Raw genomic sequence first — 20,121 nt, 5'->3', positions numbered from 1 at the left:
CTTCCAGAGAGAGCCCGCCCACACAGGCTTCTGATTGGCTGTGATATTTGATTGATTCTGTCGCGTCGTGGTGTCGCGTCGCGTCTGGTGTGGACACCCAAATTGCTTGTCGCTGGAATCTTGTCGCGTCGCGTGTAGTTAGGACACGGTGTAAGGCGTTTACATTTCTTTACATGTTGTCAGGTTATTAAGCATAATTACTTTATGATTGTGTAAGTAAACACACTCAATGACAGATTATTCCACTGTTTTTATCCCAACATAACATATATAGAGATTTTTTAAGCCACCAAGTGATTTCCTAAACAGCCATTCGATTACTTATTATTATTATTATTATTATTATTATTATTATTATTATTATTATAGTAATAATAAAACTTTTAATTATATATATATATATATATATATATATATATATATATATATATATATATATATATATATATATATATATATATATATATATATATATATTATTATTATTTTTTTTTTTTCAGAGGTTTTCCCTCATAGACTGAGATTAATAACATAATTAGCATTAAAATAATATTTTTTTTTTTTTTTTTTTTTGGTGAGTTTGTATTTTTATTAATTTTTTTAAAGAAATGGTGCATAGAAAAGAAAGACACAAGATGATGATGATGATGATGATGATGATGATTATTATTATTTTAAGTAGTTACTGTCTTCCTTCACTGTGTGTGTAAAGATGTAGCGTTGGAATGTGCCGGCTTCCTTACAGGCATTGGGCTGGACACCACTGTGATGGTGCGCAGTATCGCCCTCCGGGGCTTTGATCAGGTACTACGTCTCTGTTTTGGTGTCTGACAGCAGGTCCTCTCTGATGTATTTAGAAAGAGAGGAAAAAAAAAAAAAAACTCAATATTATTATTTATTTTATTTTTTTTTAATTGCCTAATTTAATTTGTTTTTGAGTTGTGAAATATACATGTAAGTATAGTTATTGGTCCCAATAACAGTGATTTTGGTTTGGGCATTCTTTAATGTGACTCACCCTGGTAGAGCCGCCAGGCTGTATGGTGAAAACAGGATGAGAGACCTGGCCAGACTTGTTTTATGACCCTGTTTTTTAAGCATTCGTCTTTAATTAATGGTTCTAGTGTTCTGACAGGAGATTTGTCATGTTGTTATTAAGTATTACACCCGCAGTATGTCTGACAGAAGTAATAGAATGACAACAAAGAGCAAATTGCTCAGTTGAAGCAAAATCTGTGTTTAAGAAAACAAATGAGGAAAAGCTCTTAAATGTATTTGAAAGCATCATTTTATTTGTACAGTTACTCTTTGTTAGATTGAACAGGTTGCCACTACACACAGAAAAATAAGGGTTTAAAATTGTACCTTTTTGGGGTACAACAGCTTAATATGTACCTATTAGGGGTAAAAAAGGTACAAATATGTCATTTTAAGAGTACTGTTCCAGGGACGAGCTGTTGTACCCAAAAGGTACAATTTTAAACCCTTATTTTTCTGTGTGTATGTAGATGAAATCTCTTCTCCTTATTTCAATTAAAATGTTATTCATTGTTATATATTACTTTTAAACATGCATATATATATATATATATATATATATATATATATATATATATATATATATTATTATTTGGGGTAGGGTTCTTATTTAATGTGTCCATATGATGCTTTAAAGTATTTTCCTTTTGTATTTTTAGTTATGTTAATTACTAAAAATTATTATTTATTTATTTTTTATTATTGTTAAAAACGTATTATAATTTCCTCTTATTTATTGATTTGAGGACGAATGCCAGTCCTATATGTACTGAGATTAAGATCTAAATATTTTTTTCTAAAGCTATTCCACCTGCATGGCTCTAAAGACTATAGAGATTGTTAATATCTTCTTTTTCCGCTTGTCTCTCAGCAAATGTCTGGTTTAGTCACAGACTACATGGAGGCCTATGGCACCAAGTTTTCCTGGAGGTGTACACCAAAAACAGTAAAAAAGCTCCCCTCTGGGCTTCTGAAGGTCACATGGATGGATCTAAACACTGAAGAGGAACATCAAGACACCTTTAACTCAGTCCTTTGGGCTGTAGGTGAGGCCTTAATGCATCTCAAACGCATGCAGCGTGATTTAATTCATTAGACACTTTTCTTTTAGACGAGTTCCACAGAATGACATTTTAGCAAATTTTATTTATTAAGTTTTTGCACACACAGTCAGGGTTCCTACGCGGTATGGAATTTAATTTAAGTAATTTCCAGGTCTGTAAAAGTATATTTAAAAAAGAAAGCAGTGTATGGAGGGGAAAAAAGTGCATTTCCAGACTTTTGCCTCTATTTAGTTTTTTTTTTTTTTTTTTTTGAAAATTGTAAAATCTCATGAGATTTTGTCTCGAGGGCACAAAAAAGTTTATTGTGTGCATGCAAATCTCTGTATTTGTTTTATTTATGTATTTATTTTATTTTAATTTTTTTCTGTATGTTGTCACTTCGAGAAAATTTATGAAAAAAACTCTGAAAAAATAAAACTGTTTACTGATGACTGTAATATATACCAATTATAAAGCTGAAAACAGTGCTGTATGAATCATTCATGTTAAATATGGTCCGAAAATCTTTGTAAAAGTATGCAATTTTGAAATGCAAAATGTGTAGGAGCCCTGTACACTGTATGTTACTGTGTACTAGATTAGAAATTCATAACACACTCTCTCTTTTTTTTTTTTTTTTTCCCTCGCATAATATAATATCTGACTAAACTGATGAATTCAGTTTATCTGTTTATTTTCTAAGGAGCCGTGTGATAAGCAGAATACGGTCAACCAGTCGTTTTATTAAAGTAAATCCTTAATATCATTGATCATCAGACTGTCAGGGTTTGTTTAGCGATGAATGACTGTTTCACTGTACATTATCTCTTATTGCTCTAACAGAGATTAATGCTGCAGGAAAAAAACATGTTCTGCAGTTGAGTCATCCGCTATGATCAGTTATGCTTTCATCACTTTTCCAAAGCATAAGTCCTCGTAATACATATATCTGTTTGTGCTGCTTTATCAGCAAAAACTGCACTGTCAGGCCTGCAAACAGGGTAATAAAAAGAGAGGGATGGAATCATCTAGGGAAGTGTTAATCACTGGACTGAGATCTGCTCTTTAGGACCAGGATGCACCAGGGGCCCCGGGGTCGCCCCATTCCCTGCTTTGTTCTCTCGCTCTGGGCTTTCCTGCCAGAGTTGTCTGTCTGTACGGAAACCCACCCAGAGCTTCCACGGTTTTCCCCTTTTCTCGTCCCTCAGCATCTCTGTCCACAGATGCCATCCTCTGCGCTGAGTTTCTGTCTTTCACTCATCTGATTTCTCTCATTCCTGCTACAGGGACAATGAGAGGAATATAGGAATATCCGGCTGGCGGGTGCTGGTTTATTTATCGATGGTGTGAGAAGAGTGTGTACAGTGAGACTTCAGCTTCCTCTCTGGATGTGTGTGACATGATGAGACAGAGATGATGTAGTGATAGGGATGTAACGATATTATCAATACCGTCTTGATATTATCGTGGTCACATGACGATATGAAACGATAGGTCTCCCGGGCAAAAAGTGAACCTGGACCACAAAACCATCATACATTTTTGAGATCAAAATTGAGATTTATGCATCATCTTAATAAATAAGCGTTCCATTGATGTATGGTTTGTTATGATCGGACAATATTTGCCTGAGATGCAACTATTTGAAAATCTGGAATCTGAGGGTGCAAAAAATATAAATATTGAGAAAATTGCCTTTAAATGAAGTTCTTAGCAATGCATATTACTAATCAGAAATGAAGTTTTGAGATATTTACGGTAGGAAATTTACAAAATATATTTTTGGCATAAAAGAACAATGAACTCAACAGCAGCCACCAATTATGCTTTATTTTAGCCACAGCAGTCCAAATTTAAAATATATCTTTCAAGTGTAGAAATTAGGAAAGTAGTATTTCCCTACTGTAGTGTAAAGCAAATTTAATATACCTATATGAATTACTCATTTTCATTTATTTTACAGTGCAATTGTTTTACAGTGTATGGCTGTTACTGTCATTATTATTATTATTATTATTCTATTCTAATTTGTTTGGCTTCCTAAAACACCAGTGTGAATGTAATTTAGACTGAGACAGTATATCACAAATAAAAAGAGGGTTGAGTCCCCTTTAAAGTTCAGGTACAGGTCAATTTACTGACTTTTTTCTGACTTTCTGAAGTTTCTTAGTTAAGAACATGGGTTGGAGCTTTTAATTTTGAACTCTCAAAGTGCATTAGATTAGAATATTTTAACTTTAAGATGTACAAAATGTAGTTTTTTTCTTTTTAAATATCGCAATAGACATCGTATCATGGACTTCATATTGCGATATTATCGTATCGTGGGATTTTGATATCGTTACATCCCTATAGTAGTGACTCCTGCTGCGTTGCATGACAGTCTTGGCTTTGGGTGTTTGATGAGTTGAGTGGTTTTCTCGGGCCTTTTTGTTCCTGAGGTTTTGGTCCAGACTTGTTTGCGGTCGAGGGATTCCTGTCAGTGTGTAACTTGACTTTTATCACAGATATGTGTATTTAGTGAAGGTATGAACTTGAGTGCATCATACCCTAAATCTAAAAACCAGTGGTGTGACACATGGCCGACATATTTACATAATTTAATAAAGGCGAATGAGACAGAATACACAAATTGCTGAAAATAACACATTTTATTGAAATGTTATAATTATTATTACTTTTACTTGCTTTCCTTTTATGTAGCGCTTACAATTTACTAAAATTAAGCAATTTATTTTAATAAATTGTGCATTATTGTTTCAAATTAAATTAACACGTATTTAACTCATTTGTTATTTAAATAATATTTTTTACAGTTTTTTTTTTTTTTTTTTTGGTATTACCTAAAATGTGCTAAAATTTAGTATTAGAAATAATTAATAGAACATTGTGTGATTAAATCAACATTTATTTATTGACTCAGTTATTTTATGTAATGCTTAGATTCCTAAAGATTATAATTTCTAATAATCTTAGCAAACTGTGGACTGATTCAAGGCTGAATAACCATGTATGCAATGTTCAATAAATATTACATTTATTAATGCACAAATATGAACCGTTCTACCGTGAAGCACCATCATATTTATTACTCTAACTGTAGCCGCCAAGCAAATTTGATCATTAATAATCTGTATTTGTAGTGGAGTAGTGTTGTTATTGACTGTTGTCATGGTGAAAAGAGCTGTCAGAGGCTGATATCCTCTATCACACCCCTGAGAGGATGCTGTGTTTCCCTGCTGTGGCCTCGTGGTTTCTCCGTCCTGCTCTCTTTCCCGCAGTCAAAGCATAAAAATTGGCATTTTTATCTCCCTCATGGCAACTCATAGAGCAGCTCCATCCCTCCTCTTGTCTTTACCCCCAGCGGAGCTCTTCCACCCTTCCGCTCCTCCATCCTTCCTCTGGGCTGCACCCTTCTGCAGGTGGCTGCTAAACGCCAGGAAAGAGAGCATTTCCTCCGTACTGCAGGGTTACCGCTTTTATGAGGATTGAAGGGAAGTATTATACTTTGCGTAAATAGGCTTTCCGATTGGTTCACAGTTGTGCGTTTGATGTATTTTGATTAATGTTCGACTGCGTTTTAGACTCTACAAAAAAATACCCTTATAACCTAATTTAAGTCCAAATTACTGCAGTCATTGTTATTACTGTAAAACTGCTATAAGCATGCTGTTAGCCGCTAATGTCCTGAGAAGGGAAAAAAAATAAAACGGAAATAAATATTTGGATCTTAAAATTAGTTGTAGACTCTTGTACATTGGGCAATTTATTGCCATTTTTAGGTTATCTGTGTTGGCCAATAACCGTACACATTTTACTTATTAACATTTAATAGTTCCAGATTATTGTCGTTATGTTGTTTTTGTTAATTTTCACGTTTTTTTTTTTTAGTTAATTATATGTTAATTTTCAACAGTTTTTCCGTTTTTACAACGTCGTTTAGTTTTGTCTAATTGCAAAGAAACCTTTAAAGAAAGTTAAAATTCAATTTTTTTTTAAATCCATATACATTTTTTACAGTAGTAATCATAACTTTGGACTAGTGCTCTCAAACGATTAATCGCGATTAATCGCATCCAAAATAAAAGTTTTAGTTTACATACTATATGTATGTGTACTGTTTATTTATTATGTGTATATATAAATACATACACACATACAGTATATATTTTGAAAATATTTACATGTGTATATACATTTATATTATTACATTATATATAATATATAAACAGCATATTTTTCTTAAATATACATGCATATGTTTGTATTTTTTTATATATATATATATATATATACACACATTACACATAAATGATGTAAACAAAAACTTTTATTTTGGCTGCGATTAATCGTTTGACAGCACTACTTTGGACTATGTGTTTTGGAGGAAACTGTGATCATTTTGTAATATTAATTCTCTGTTATATCTAAGCTAAACCATTGTTTCAGCTTAATTTAATTAAGGGCATACTTTTTTTTTTTTTTTTTTTTGCATTATAGTTGCCAGGAGCTGTTTTTCCGCTACTGTGCAGTAAAATTTAATTAAAATCACGGTGGAGGATTACAGATCTCACACTGATTTCATGTGTGACTGGAATGGAAGGCAGCTTAATCCTCTCTTATTGTTTCATCTATTTTTCTCTCCGGCCAGTTGAGTCGATAAGGCTCATTTAAAGTCTTGCCAGACAGATTGTTGTGGCTAATTAACATGTTGGCCTTGAGGTTTCTATCTTGTATGACTCCAGGCTTTGTTCTTGTGCATTATCAGAGCCAACTGTGTGTGTGTGTGTGTGTGTGTGTGTGTGTGTGTGTGTGTGAGGGAGAGAGTGAGGAGGTGTGGGTTTGAATTCTCAGACGTAGTCCTTATCGGTGGTTCTGTGTTGTTGTGTCCAGCCTTCACAATGGCCAGCGAAGTTCCAGGAGCCCAAATCAGACAGAAAAGAGACGGGAAGTGCAGTGCAGGAATTGCTCGCTCAAGTTTGACGCAGATACTGGTACTTTTCCAGCTTTACTGTAATCATCGTTTCAAATGAACCAATAAAAAGTTCATTCTCACTATTATCAGGCTGGCTTTGCCCACACAAAGTCAAGGACGTTCTTTTTCCACGGGCCGTGAAGGATATCTTGAGGGTTTTGTTGCTGATGGAATGTGGTGTAAAACAAAGGATGTCTTTCATGTATATTGCACCGGCAGAGCTTGTAGTTTGTGAACTTCTGAGCCTGTGTGGCAGCAACATCCTTTAACGCAGACACACAAATAAGTGTTAAATCTATTCAGTACTATTTTATTGCTAAAATAACACCATTATTATGGGTGATTTTTACTGTGTGTTTTATTTGACATTGTAGTATTGTCTTCAAATGTTTTAGTAAAACATCAGAAGACAAAAATACTGGGCAGTTATATATACCAATATATAAATATTCAGATATGTATTGAAAATCAAATCTGAAAAATCTTTGTATGTTTATACACACATACGCACACATATATATATATATGTGACCCTGGACCACAAAACTAGTCATAAGAGTCCAAATGAAGAGTGAAATTGAGACCTATGCATCTGAAAGTTGAATAAATAAGCTTTCCATTTTCCATTTTTTTATGATTGGCTGGAATCTGAGGGTGCAACAAAAATCTAAATATTGAGAAAATCACCTTTAAATTGTCCAAATGAAGTTCTTAGCAATGCATATTACTAATTAAAAGTTAAGTTTTTATATATTTACAGTAGGAAATTTACTAAATATCTTCATGCAACATGATCTTTACTTAATATCCTAATGATTTTTGGCATTAAATAAAAATTGATCATTTTGACCCATACAATGTATTGTTGGCTATTGCTACAAATATACCCCAGCGACTTAAGACTGCTTTGGGATGAACTGAAGAGAAATCTGAAGGGTCTGGAGAGATTCTGGATGAAGGAATGGTCTATGATTTCTTGTCAGATGTTCTCCAAACTCTTCAGGCGTTACAGGTGAAGACTCTGAGCTCTTATCTTGGCAAAATGTGGTTGCAAAAAGTATTAAATAAAAGGGTATGAGAAAAACATTTATTTCCCTCCCATTTTAAATTCCTAAGTTAGATTTTTGTAAATTTTTAAAATAAAAGATCAAAAGGATTAATGATACAAATTTATTTTCACAGCCTCCTTTGATCATATTTACCAAGGGTATGAATAATTTTGAGCGCAACTGTATGTATATGTGTGTGTGATCGATGCATATGTACTAGACTTGTATCTATGGCTCAGGTCTTACTGTAGTGGAGCCGAAGGAAGTTGTTTCTGATCTTGAGGCAGGAAAAGGGGCTTAAGGTTTGTTGTTCTTGCTGGCTGATAGCATCTACATGGGTACCTCTGGCTTCTGCTGCAAACATTGTTTATTGTGATACCTATGAAGGCATTGAGACTCGAGTCTTGAGTGTGTGTGTGTGTGTGTGTGTGTGTGTGTGTGTGTGTGTGTGTGTGTGTGTCTTGAATGGGGGAAGGGGGAAGTAGATGGACAAGTGTCGACAGCCTCTCTCAGCCGTCGGATAGGAAGTGACAGAAATGACACTGCAGGCCCCAGGTGGCTGATGGGATATGTATCCAGGTCTCCTCATTACGCCCTCCTGTCAGACCACCACACAGAAACTCTACCCCAGCTGTGCATGTGTTTTCTTTTCTAATCACTGGATAAGATTTTGCCCGTTAATCTCAGAGTGTAAACCACCCCTAAATTCTCCCAGCAGGCCGAGCGATTAACTCCAACCTCAATCCTCCAAAAGCTGTCCGATATGTTGCTTTTAGGGCTGCGACGATAAATCGATGCAGAATCGATTCGGAGATCTTCCGAATGCATCGCGAATCTCTCTGAAATCGATTCTGAGCTTAGATTTTAACAGCAGATGGCGCTCTACTCTAGTTTTTATCCGCACACTCAAATGCTCATGAAGAGGAGTGCTTTCACCTCGGCTCAGAATGCTTTTATGACGCGAGATTAATGTAAACACAGCCCACTGTGAACACCCTTGTAATTCGCTTCAACGTTTTAACATTTTATGAATGATTATTTTAGGTTCAAGTATGTGTACAGATTCGGAAACCAGCAGAGTATGGCTGTTTCTAAAGCATGCAGCGCCATCTGCTGTCCAAAACTAAGCTCAGAATTGACTCGATGCATCGATTTATTTTCCCAGCCCTACCTGTCATTACTGTCTTCTGTTTGAGCTTAGGCAGAGCTCCTGAGACCAAGACCCTCAATTTGGAGAAGGTTGGAGTGGAGATCAACAAAGAAACGGGGAAGATAATCGTAGCTGCTGACGAAGCCACGTCCGTGCCCAATATTTTCGCTATCGGAGACATCGCTGAGGTAGGTGTTATGGATGAATGTCAGGGTAATCAAACTCGACTGAGAAGGCACAGCTGGAAAGCAACAAACCCAGGCTCATTCGAAATACATGCCTCTAAATACATTTCTGCAACACCGTTATTACATATCTTACTGCACGTTTAGCAGCAGTTTCAAAGTGAAATGTCCAGTGAGTGGCGCTAAAACGCTGGTTAAATACGTGACCCTGGCATATTTTTGTTATGTTGATATAGGCACGTATTGCTGTGTTTGTATTACGTTGCGGTGGTTCATCATAATTCAAATATTCGAGGAGTGTCGCTAAAATTTAATGCTCTATCGTGTTGGAAATATCCCCTACACCAAACCCAACCCTAAACCTACCCGATAGTGCTAACAAATGCAAAAGTGATATAAAAACGCATTTGTTGATGCAGCCTTGCTATTTTAACTTCCTTATGCGGATCTGAGCTGTTATGTTAAACTGTAGGTTCACAGGGTTCGAACCAGAGCAACGCCGTATCGCGTGAGCTACCGAGTAAACCTTTTTGCATAAATTAAGCCAGTAAAATGTAAAACAATGATAATATTTTAATAATAATTAACACACAATGTTTTCAAGCTGCAATGCATGCTGGGAACTTGTGCAGTATTGTTCAATGTAAAATTATGTGTTCAGATGACTCAATTTGAAAAGCTGGGAGAACATCTGGATATGTTAGTATCTAAGGTAAACAAAACAACTTTTGCTAGCGATTTTAGAGTATTTTTGTTCGGTTCACACAAAAAAAATTAAACTGACTTCTACTAAAAAATTATTTGTTCAGGCTACTTTTTTAGTAGAACTTTTCAAAAGTTGGATTTTTTACTGTGTGGAAACTGCAGCGATTTGTATGGACACTGTAAAAGATCAAAAGTTGAGAAGTTTAAGGCTACCAGCTTCAGGAGATTTTTGAGTTATTGAGTATTCAGTTAATTCAACAAAAAGTTGCGAAATCTTAAAAAATCTCCTACAAAAACGATTTGAGAACTCAAAAATCTCCTGAAGCTGGTTGCCTTAAACTTTTTTTGATTTTTTTACAGTTATAGGCAAGTTTGAGTTATTTCCAATGAGCCTATGTTGAAAGCAACACATCTACAGCATATTCTCGTCTGTCAGTTCAGTCGCTCTCCGGAAGGTCGTCGCCCCGTAACATCTCCGACACAACTGGCTGCCGGGATCAAATATCGCAGCTGCCCGTCATCCGCAGCAGCTGTGTGATTATTGGCGCACACACACACAGAGTCACAAAACTAGTCCAAAGAAGCGCCTTTTAGTCTTTACGCCCCTTTCAAAGTGCATCACTTCTCATTTTTTAATGAAAGAAAACAAGATGTTGAGCTGCACCTGGTTACTGCCAAGAAATGCATTTACTATACAGCTGCCTGGGTGGCGTCCACACACACACACACACACACACACACACACACACACACACACACACACACCCACCCGAGGCGGTTCCTTGGACAGCAGGATGTACAGAAGTTATCAGACTGGTTGCTGATGCTATTAGTCAGTGAGTGAGAATTCGCCCACGGTGCTGCATGTTCCTGTGTTGTTACTGTAGGCATGTTTTTCACAGCCCTGATTGGCAGCCATCCACCTCTGCGCTGTAATCATCATCTTGACGGACAGCTGTGTAATGTTGCGATAATACTAATCTCTGAAACGTCTGATCTGGCTAATCGCACACAGATTTACACTTAACGACATGGCATTGAACATAATGCAAAGGAAATTATTGTTTACAACTTTTCTGTTGTATTGTTGTGCACTGCCTGACCTGCGGCCTGTTTCATAAAACACGTTTTCCAAATAAGCCAGGCTTGTTTCAGTTAGTCTGACTTAAATCAACTGACAATAAATCAGACTAACTGAAATAAACCTGGCTTATTTGGTAAACCTGTTTTATGAAACAGGCCCCTGCTCAGAACTTATTATTTATGCAGTTTACTATTATTGTATTAATTCATATTTTGCTTTTATTTTTATAGTTTAATTTAAATTTTAGCTTAGGTTTTAATAATTTTGTGTTTTGTCATTTGGTTTATTTTACATTTGTAATTAAATGTTTATTTCAATTTTAGATTAGTAATTGTAGACTTAACAATTTATTTCAATTAGTCGCCAGTTACATTTTCATTTAGTCATTTAGCAGAAACTTTTTTTCCAAAGCGACTTAAAAATGAGGACAATCGAAGCAATCAAAACCAACAAAAAAGCGATATGTAAGTGTAATAATATGTGATGTGTAAGGTTGTTTTTTTTTAAATAAATATAAAGAAAACAAGTTAAAAGAATAGGTAAAGAATAGAGAATGCTAGTGTTAAAGGGTCATTTTTAAAAAAATAAATACTAAACAATTTAAAAGAATAGAGAACGCTAGTGTTAGAGGGTTGTTAAATAAAGAAAGTAAGAAAACAAGTAGTAGAATAGAAATAAAATACACTGTAAAAAAAAAAAAAAGTTGAGCCAACTTAAAAATTTTAAGGCAACCAGCTTCAGCAGATTTTTGAGTTTGCTCAACTTATTTTTGTGGGAGATTCTCAAATTTTTGTTGTATAAACTTAAAACGACAAGTTGAGAAAACTCAAAAATCTGCTGAAGCTATTAAGTTGCCTTAATTTTAAGTTGGCTCAACTTTTTTTTTTCTTTTTTACTTTTTTTTTTTTACAGTGTAGAGAGTGCAAGTGTTAGAGGGTCAAGTATTTTTTTAAAGAAAGAAAGAAAACCAGTACATAAAATAGCAATAGAATAGAGTGCTAAGGCAACATTTTTAATTTTCACTTGTTTTTCATCTAATATTTAAATTTTATTTTATTTCAGCTAACAAGAAGTTTAAATTTATTTCAGTTGCAGAAAACAATTGTAATAGTTTTAGTTAACAGTAACATCGTACGTGTGTGTGTGTGTGTGTGTGTGTGTGTGTGTGCTCTGTTTCAGGGTCGTCCTGAGTTGACCCCGACAGCCATTAAGGCCGGAAGGCTCCTGGCCCGCAGACTGGTGGACCATTCCACTGAGCTCATGAATTATGAGAATGTGAGTTTGCCGTTACATGCATACAGTATACTTTCATTCTCATTCACTCTTTGTTTCTTTGCTGGTTTCTGAGCGAATCACACAACGCCTCTCAAAAACATAATTCACCTCAAAGGCAAAAGGAACAAATAAGAAATTATATTTTAACATAAAGAAAGTGAGGCCTATTTTTTTTACCCTTACGATCATTTGTACTGTGATATTTGGGAAAATTAAAACACTTTAAAAAATCATATAAATCACAGTAGTATTTGATATACTACCTGTACTTAATTGTTTTACCTTTCTATAAAACATTTGCATTATATATATATATATATGTATGTATGCATGTATGCATGTATGCATGTATGCATGTATGTATGTATGTATGTATGTATGTATGTATGTATGTATAATTACAAATTTTCCACATTTTTATTAAATATAATTAATACAATTACAAAAATAAAAAAATTGCGTAATACAAAAATGATTTATGCTGATTTATTTAAATAATATTCTCGTTACAGTATTTTTTATAATAATGTAATCGTAATCTTTGAGGATAACAGGAATGACCAAAAACTGGACAAAATACTGTAATAAGAATTAACTGTGAGGATAATGTCATGAAAATAACGTCTTGGTGCAACAAAAATAATTTAAATATATTTGAATTTTGATAGATTTAATCTTCTAGTGCTTCTCTCGCTTTGATTTGTTTTGCTTGTTTTGTGTTTTTACTGAAACCAAAAATGATGCTAATAATTATATGAATCTTCTTCTGTTAAATTGTTTTGTATTGTATTAGTTTGCTTGAGTCTTTTGCATATGTATGTGTTTTATGTGTTTGTGTGTGTGTGTGCAGGTGGCCACTACAGTGTTCACACCACTAGAGTACGGCTGTGTAGGTCTGTCTGAAGAAGAAGCTGAAAAGAGACATGGCAAAGACCAGATTGAGGTAAAATACAGCAATTTTACCATGGGTGCTGTTAGACGCAGCATTAAGTGCAATTATGACATGGCAATAGCAGCAATATGAATAAATGTTCAATGCATAATTAATAATAGCAGTAAACTTTTCTTCCACCAAGTAATTTAGTTTATTGTCCTAACTGTGGGCTCTGTACATTTACCAAGCAAGCGTAGAAGTTTTTTAGTAACTGAAGTGCGGCAACATGTTTGTTTATCAGCAATTTTACAATTCCTTTGAACATGCATGCATCATATTTGTTGTACTTGTATTTTTTTTTATTGTTTTTGCCATGAAATAGCCTGAGATGCTGACATGGCATTAAATACTACTACTGAGCATGCATGCAAATTTTAAATATGAAAAAATGCTCTTGTTATGGATTTATTATGTGAGTGCTGTCTACTGTATCCGTGCATGTATGTGTATAGTGGGCCCTCGCACACCTGTGTGGCCCTAAAGCATTCGGAAAGGGGTGTGCCTCTGGTTTGATTGACAGGTGTGCAAGAGGGCTGACTGATGCTTGTAGAGGTTGATGAGAGATGATCAAAAACGCAGCATCTCATTGGCCCTCACAGCTGTGAGCAGCGTGTGTCTGCACGCCAGAGCGCTCACTCTTCAATATGTATGATTTCAGCACCCCAAAAATGTTTAGAGCAGCAACACGGACACAAACCATAATAGTAGCAGCACTTGTTTCCAAGTGCTTGTCTAAAATGATGAACTCAAGTGGTTGATGATGCAGGAAATGATGATGATGTTGTTGTTGGTGCCTCATAGTTTTTGTATGGTCTGGTTTAACAGGTGTACCATGCCTTCTACAAACCCCTGGAGTTCACGGTGGCTGAGAGAGACGCCACTCAGTGCTACATAAAGGTACTTTCAAAGAAATACATACAGTGGTGGCCAAAATTATTACAACACTAGTATTTTCACCAGCTAAAAAATGGTTTTAAGTCAGTTGTTTCTATCTTTTGTGCTGTAGTGTGTCAGTAGGAAATATCAGTTTACATTTCCAAATATTCATTTTGCCATTAATTGTAATAATCCAGTGAGATTTTTGTGCTCCACACAGAGATCTGATCTGATCATCATCAGTCTGTCTGGAATGAGATGAAGAAACAGAGAGAAATCAAATTAATCAAAGCTACAGAACTGTTAAAAGTTGTGGTACTTGTGTAAAAATGCTGTCAAAAATAATGTCATAAATTGATTTTCTTTATCAATTAACTTCTATTAACTAAATTAAATCAACATTTGGTCCGAGCATCCTTTGTGTTTAAAGCAGATTTTGCCCTCGCTGCACTTGAGCAGTTTTTCAGGGGTCTTTGCAGGTAGGTTTCTTGAAGCATCTTGGAGACGTTGCCACAGTTCTTCTGGATTTAGTCCGTCTCAGTTTGTTCTGTTTCTTCATGTTATTCCAGACAGACTGATGATGATCAGATCAGATCTCTGTGTGGAGCACAAAAATCTCACTGGATTATTACAATTAATGGACAAATTAATGTTTGGAAATGTAAACTGATATTTCCTCCTGACACACTACAGCAAAAGATAGAAATAACTGACTTACAACCATTTTTAGCTGCTGAAAATACTAGTGTTCTAAGGGAACTGACACAGAATCAAACTTCAAATTACAAACAATCACCCTATCAACAATATACTCTAGCTACACGCTAAAAACCACTCAGAACATTTAGCAACACCCAGGCAACTATCCTCAACATCCTATCATTGCATTGACTTTTGCATGGACAAACACCACTTCTAGTTTTCTCTAACAATTAAAGCAGTCATGAACTGCCTTTTTTAATTATTTTGTGCTTTTCTCTGAGGTCCACTTATAATGTTGTCACGATTTTTACATCAAAAAACATAATTTAGAAGTAATGGGCTATTTTCAGTAATGTAGAATCGGTGGGCGGGGCTAAACAGGCAGCGATGTAGAAGCAGGTGTTGATCATCATCTGCAGAGGCGGTGCTTATCCACACTATTACATCATAGAGTAGAACTTTCCAAAGCTGTTATTTTGGCAGACTGCCTTCAATATAAGCTGCTTTTAGACAAATGAGAAAGTTTTGATTTCTGAAACTTACAGGATGTTTCTATAGTACAATGACCTCTTATATGTCAAAAGATAAAGGGAATTTTGATTTCTCAGTTCATGACCCCTTTAAATACAATTAACATGATTGATTTTCATTTTTAAATACGTCTGATGTTTTCAGCTTAGTCACTATCTTTGGTCTCTGTCTAATTCTGATGTAAGGTTTACACTACTATCCAAAGACATTTTTTGAAAGAAATTGATGCTTATGTTCACTAAAATAGCAATTAATTGATCAAAACAGTCAAAAATAGTAATACTGTAAAATATTGTTACTGTATGAAAGAATTAGTTTGATTAATTTAGATTTTTACCTCTGATTTTACATGTGAATTCCCATTTTCAGCAGCCATTGCTCCAGTTTACAAATAAATTATTACATACCCCTTATAGAATCATTCTAATATGCTAATTTGGAACCTTCCTTAACACACCTGAAAATGGCTGTAGTGCATAATGTAGTCTAGAAATTGCAATACAGTGTCTTTTTGCAGTTGCTTGTATTGAGTACACTTACGGATTTTGACATTTTCGATTAAAAAACAAAATTTCTCTATAAACTCATCACTCTGTAGTTCTTTTGAGAAATGAAGACTGTTCTTTGCACTACTATCTTGAAAGGGGATAGTAAAATAGTAAAATGTGTGGATAAAAATACTGTAACTTGAAGATGTTGATCTTTTGTAGGACCACTGCTGCGTAGGGTTCGTTGCAAAAGTTTTAAGAACAAAACGTATTCAAAATATTTATAACATTTATGAATGTAGTTAATGTAATTTTTGATCAATTTTATGCATCCTTGATGAGTAAAAGGACCAATTTCTGTCAGAATATAATTGAATGATCTTAATTATCAACTAATAACTAAATCCATGTTCTCTCCTGCTCAGGTGGTTTGTCTACGGGAGGGTGAGCAGCGCATTCTAGGTCTGCATTTCACCGGGCCGAACGCTGGCGAGGTCACGCAGGGCTTTTCTCTGGGCTTCCAGTAAGTTCCACATCTCTGTTAACCCGCACTGGAATCAGATTACATTCATTAGTTTTGATATCACCCAGGTGTCTGTCAATTCAAATCTGTGAATAACAATAGCTATGTTTCCATCCACCTATTTTTATGCGCATTTTTGGATATTGCATAAAAAAATGCATAATGATGCACATAAATTCTAAAAATGCGCATTAAAAACTTATGCGCTCAACTAAATAGGAATTAAATTATTTATCCGGTAAGAAAACGTGCATAAACTACGAGGGAAACACTTTTACCAAATAAATTATTTAATGTGCATCAAAAAAGACATGTGAGTTTGTGATGGGACGGCATTTAAACTGGACCAACCAATAGACTGATCTCATTGCATAGCATCTGAAATGCTAGTTTTGTCATTCTAAAATGCTTGAGCAAAGTCTCTTCAAAGAGCTTCGTTATAATTAACTCCCAGAATTGCTTTCCTAAACAGCAAAATTAGATATGACCGTGTTTAGTCTGCGTGCTCTGAAGCTTGTAATTTATTGTATACAAAACTTATTATATATATATAGTGCCTTCTACTATACTGCACCAAATTAAATTGTTCTTCGTGATATTTAGCGCAAGTTAATCAGGAAGTGACCATTTTGTTCTCTTCAAGTCACTGGATGGAAAAGCTTTTTTTGCAAACGTTTTATGCAATATTCCAATTTTGCACATAAGTTTAATTCGTAACTTTGGATGGAAACATAGATAATGAATACAGCGTCTTTTTATCCGCAGGTGTGGGCTTACCTACGAACACCTCAGGAATACGGTCGGGATACACCCCACCTGCGCCGAGGAGCTCGTCAAACTCAACATCACGAAACGCTCCGGTCTCGACGCCACGGTAACAGGCTGCTGAGGTTAAGCATCCCCTTCCTGATCGCACGAGCACACGGGAACCAATAGAAAGGTTGTGATAATGTGAGTTAGCAATTACAGGCAGCATTCAGGAAGTCTTTCTCTCAGTTTCCGAGACCTTTAAACCACAGAAACAAATCTATTTCAGTTTAATATATGATATTTCTAGTGCAGTCAAATGATTAATCGCGATTAATCGCATCCAAAATAAAAGTTTACATAATATATGTGCGTGTGCTATTTGTAATGTGTATATATAAATACACACACATGCATGTGTATATATTTAAGAAAAATGTTGTTTACATATTAAATATATTTATACATAATATAAATTATATGAGTATAAATATTACTGCTTGGCAACGATTAATCGCGATTAATCGCATCCAAAATAAATGTTTTTGTGTACATAATATACGTGTGTGTGCTGTTTATATTTATGTAAATACACACACATGCATATTTAAGAAAAATTTTGTTTATATATTAAATATATTGATATATAATATAAATATGTAAATATTTTCAAAATATATACTGTATGTGTGTGTCTTTTATATATACATAGCACACACACACACACATATTATGTGAACAAACTTTTAATTTGCATGCGATTCATCGCAACAAATCATTTGACAGCCCTAGATATTTCATATTATAATTCTGGAGGTCAGTGCTAACAAGTATGTCCTTCTGTGCCACTGTGATGTATCGTTTTTAAACCAAGTCCAGGAGAGGTCAGCTAGCTTTTTACCACAGGTCAAGATAATCCAATAAGGTCCTCGTGTTTGCTCTCCAGCATAAGAACGCAGATCCAGGTTAGAGCAACACGAACCACAAGCGCCGCTGCGAACAGATAAACACGTCCATAAATCAGGATTAAGGCCTCATTACAGTTTGCTGAAATGAGAAACGCTGGAGAAAGTGGCCTAATGTTTCTGAAATATATTCTGCAAATATTGTTGTTTCTCTGGCTGTACTTCCTGTCCATTAGTCATGCACCGCTCCTGACACTGATGGATGGGATAGGCCCGTCGTTGCATTGACACCACCCCGTTTCCCAGAGACGTAGACAAACACTCGGTGAGCAGTGTGTCACTCAAACGCAGAAGAGAGCGCTTGTTTAGTCCTGGACTTTAGGAGGTTCCCCAGTGCACAGGGGGAGCAGAGAGTCCACAGTACAATAACATACTCTCCTGATCTCTCCAGGTAAAGCCTAAACATCCACAGTACTGCCGGATACCTGAAGGTGGCAGTGTTAGCTTCCTTTTCCTCCACATGTGAAGATAAAAATCTCTGAGCTGTGTAGTCATTATGAATTCGAGTCACAGTTAATCACTGGCACAATGTTAAGATTAATTGAACACTTACTGGGCATTTATCGCTCCATAGGTTTAGCTTATCTGTTGTTTGTGTACTTGGCTAATAGCTTTGGCCCACGGTGCTGCCGCCTGCTTTGAGGGAAGTTAAACTGCAACTATTCCCAAAAGTTCAATTCATTTTGTGACAGGAAATCTGTGACATCTGTGTACGTTCAAACCAGATAAAGTATGAAAAGCATATGTGCATTTTGAAATATATTGATATATAAGTGCAAGTGCAATTATAACGCAACATTTTTCTTAAAGGGGTAGTTTATCCAAACATGAAGTGTCTTTCATTATTTACTCAGTCTGATGTCAATCCAAACCATCTTTATTTATTCATCAGAAAACTGAATTTTGAATTGTACTGGTTGCATTTTTTATTTTTTATTTTTTATAATAGAGACCACTTAAAAGCATCATAAAAGTATGACTTGTGCACTGGATTCATTTTCAAGTCAAGTTGTTTTTACTGCAAATGTTGCATCTTGGCTCTCTTTGCTGTGTTAATGTGGTGCCCAGTTCTTGAAAAAATCATTCTTTTGTCTTTTCAGTAATTCAGTTCATCCAGTTCGCAGTCTGAATGATTCATTGATAAATTGGACTGATCCGGTTCTCAAGTTCAAACTCAATAACCAATAAGTGAATAAAAGCTTAAATTTCTCAATGTTTCTCACTCAAAACTATCATGCAAGAAAGCTTGGCATACAGTGCATGAGTCATATGAGCTGCTTTTATGGTTCTGTAATGGTTATTTTGTCATATTCTTACAGCTTGAATGTTTCAGTCCCGTTCACTGTAGCATGGAAAAGAGCAACCAGAATAATTTTTTAATGCAAGCCTTTACACAGAAGTAGAAACACAGGTTTGTAAGAACACGAGGGTGAGTAAATGATGGCAGAATGTTCATTTTTGGGCAAAATATGCCTTTTGGTTTAATGTAGTTTGTGTTTGTAATTTCAGTGCCAATGAAACAACAGATGTGCTAAACCTATAAAACACCTTGAATCTCAGAATTTGCTTAAATTCTGTTGCATTCAAAATGTATATGAAATCAGCTTTAGAAACCTTATTTTAATGGCCATGTCACATACTTAAAGGGACAGCTCACCCAACAATGCAAAATCTGTCATCATGTACTTCACCCCGATGTCATTCCAAAAATTTATTTTTTCCGCAGAACACCACAAAAGATGTTTTAAAGAATACTGGTAATCAAAATATTTTCTTTTGTGTTCTGTGAAAGAAAGATTTGAAACAACGTCATGGCAGAATTTTTATTTTTGGATGAACTGTCCCTTTAAC

General features: G+C 35.2%; 1 protein-coding gene across 2 annotated transcripts in view; it reads left to right on the top strand.

Annotated features, from left to right (window-relative positions):
• Positions 1–20,121, top strand: part of txnrd2.2 (thioredoxin reductase 2, tandem duplicate 2) — a 30,506-nt gene that overhangs the window by 9,622 nt on the left and 763 nt on the right. For both annotated transcript variants that reach the window (XM_058776317.1, XM_058776315.1), the window contains exons 10-17: positions 713–804; positions 1,910–2,084; positions 9,307–9,443; positions 12,409–12,504; positions 13,355–13,447; positions 14,264–14,335; positions 16,461–16,558; positions 17,324–20,121. The exon at positions 17,324–20,121 is cut by the window's right edge and continues 763 nt beyond it. In XM_058776317.1, coding sequence (XP_058632300.1) covers positions 713–804; positions 1,910–2,084; positions 9,307–9,443; positions 12,409–12,504; positions 13,355–13,447; positions 14,264–14,335; positions 16,461–16,558; positions 17,324–17,447 — 887 coding nt within the window. In that variant the 3' untranslated portion in view covers positions 17,448–20,121. The remainder of the gene's footprint in view (positions 1–712; positions 805–1,909; positions 2,085–9,306; positions 9,444–12,408; positions 12,505–13,354; positions 13,448–14,263; positions 14,336–16,460; positions 16,559–17,323) is intronic.

Source organism: Onychostoma macrolepis, chromosome 05 (assembly GCF_012432095.1).
Source record: "Onychostoma macrolepis isolate SWU-2019 chromosome 05, ASM1243209v1, whole genome shotgun sequence".
Lineage (NCBI taxonomy): Eukaryota > Metazoa > Chordata > Actinopteri > Cypriniformes > Cyprinidae > Onychostoma > Onychostoma macrolepis.
Note: the sequence above shows the minus strand (reverse complement) of the source record. Positions and strands in the feature narration are given on the sequence as shown.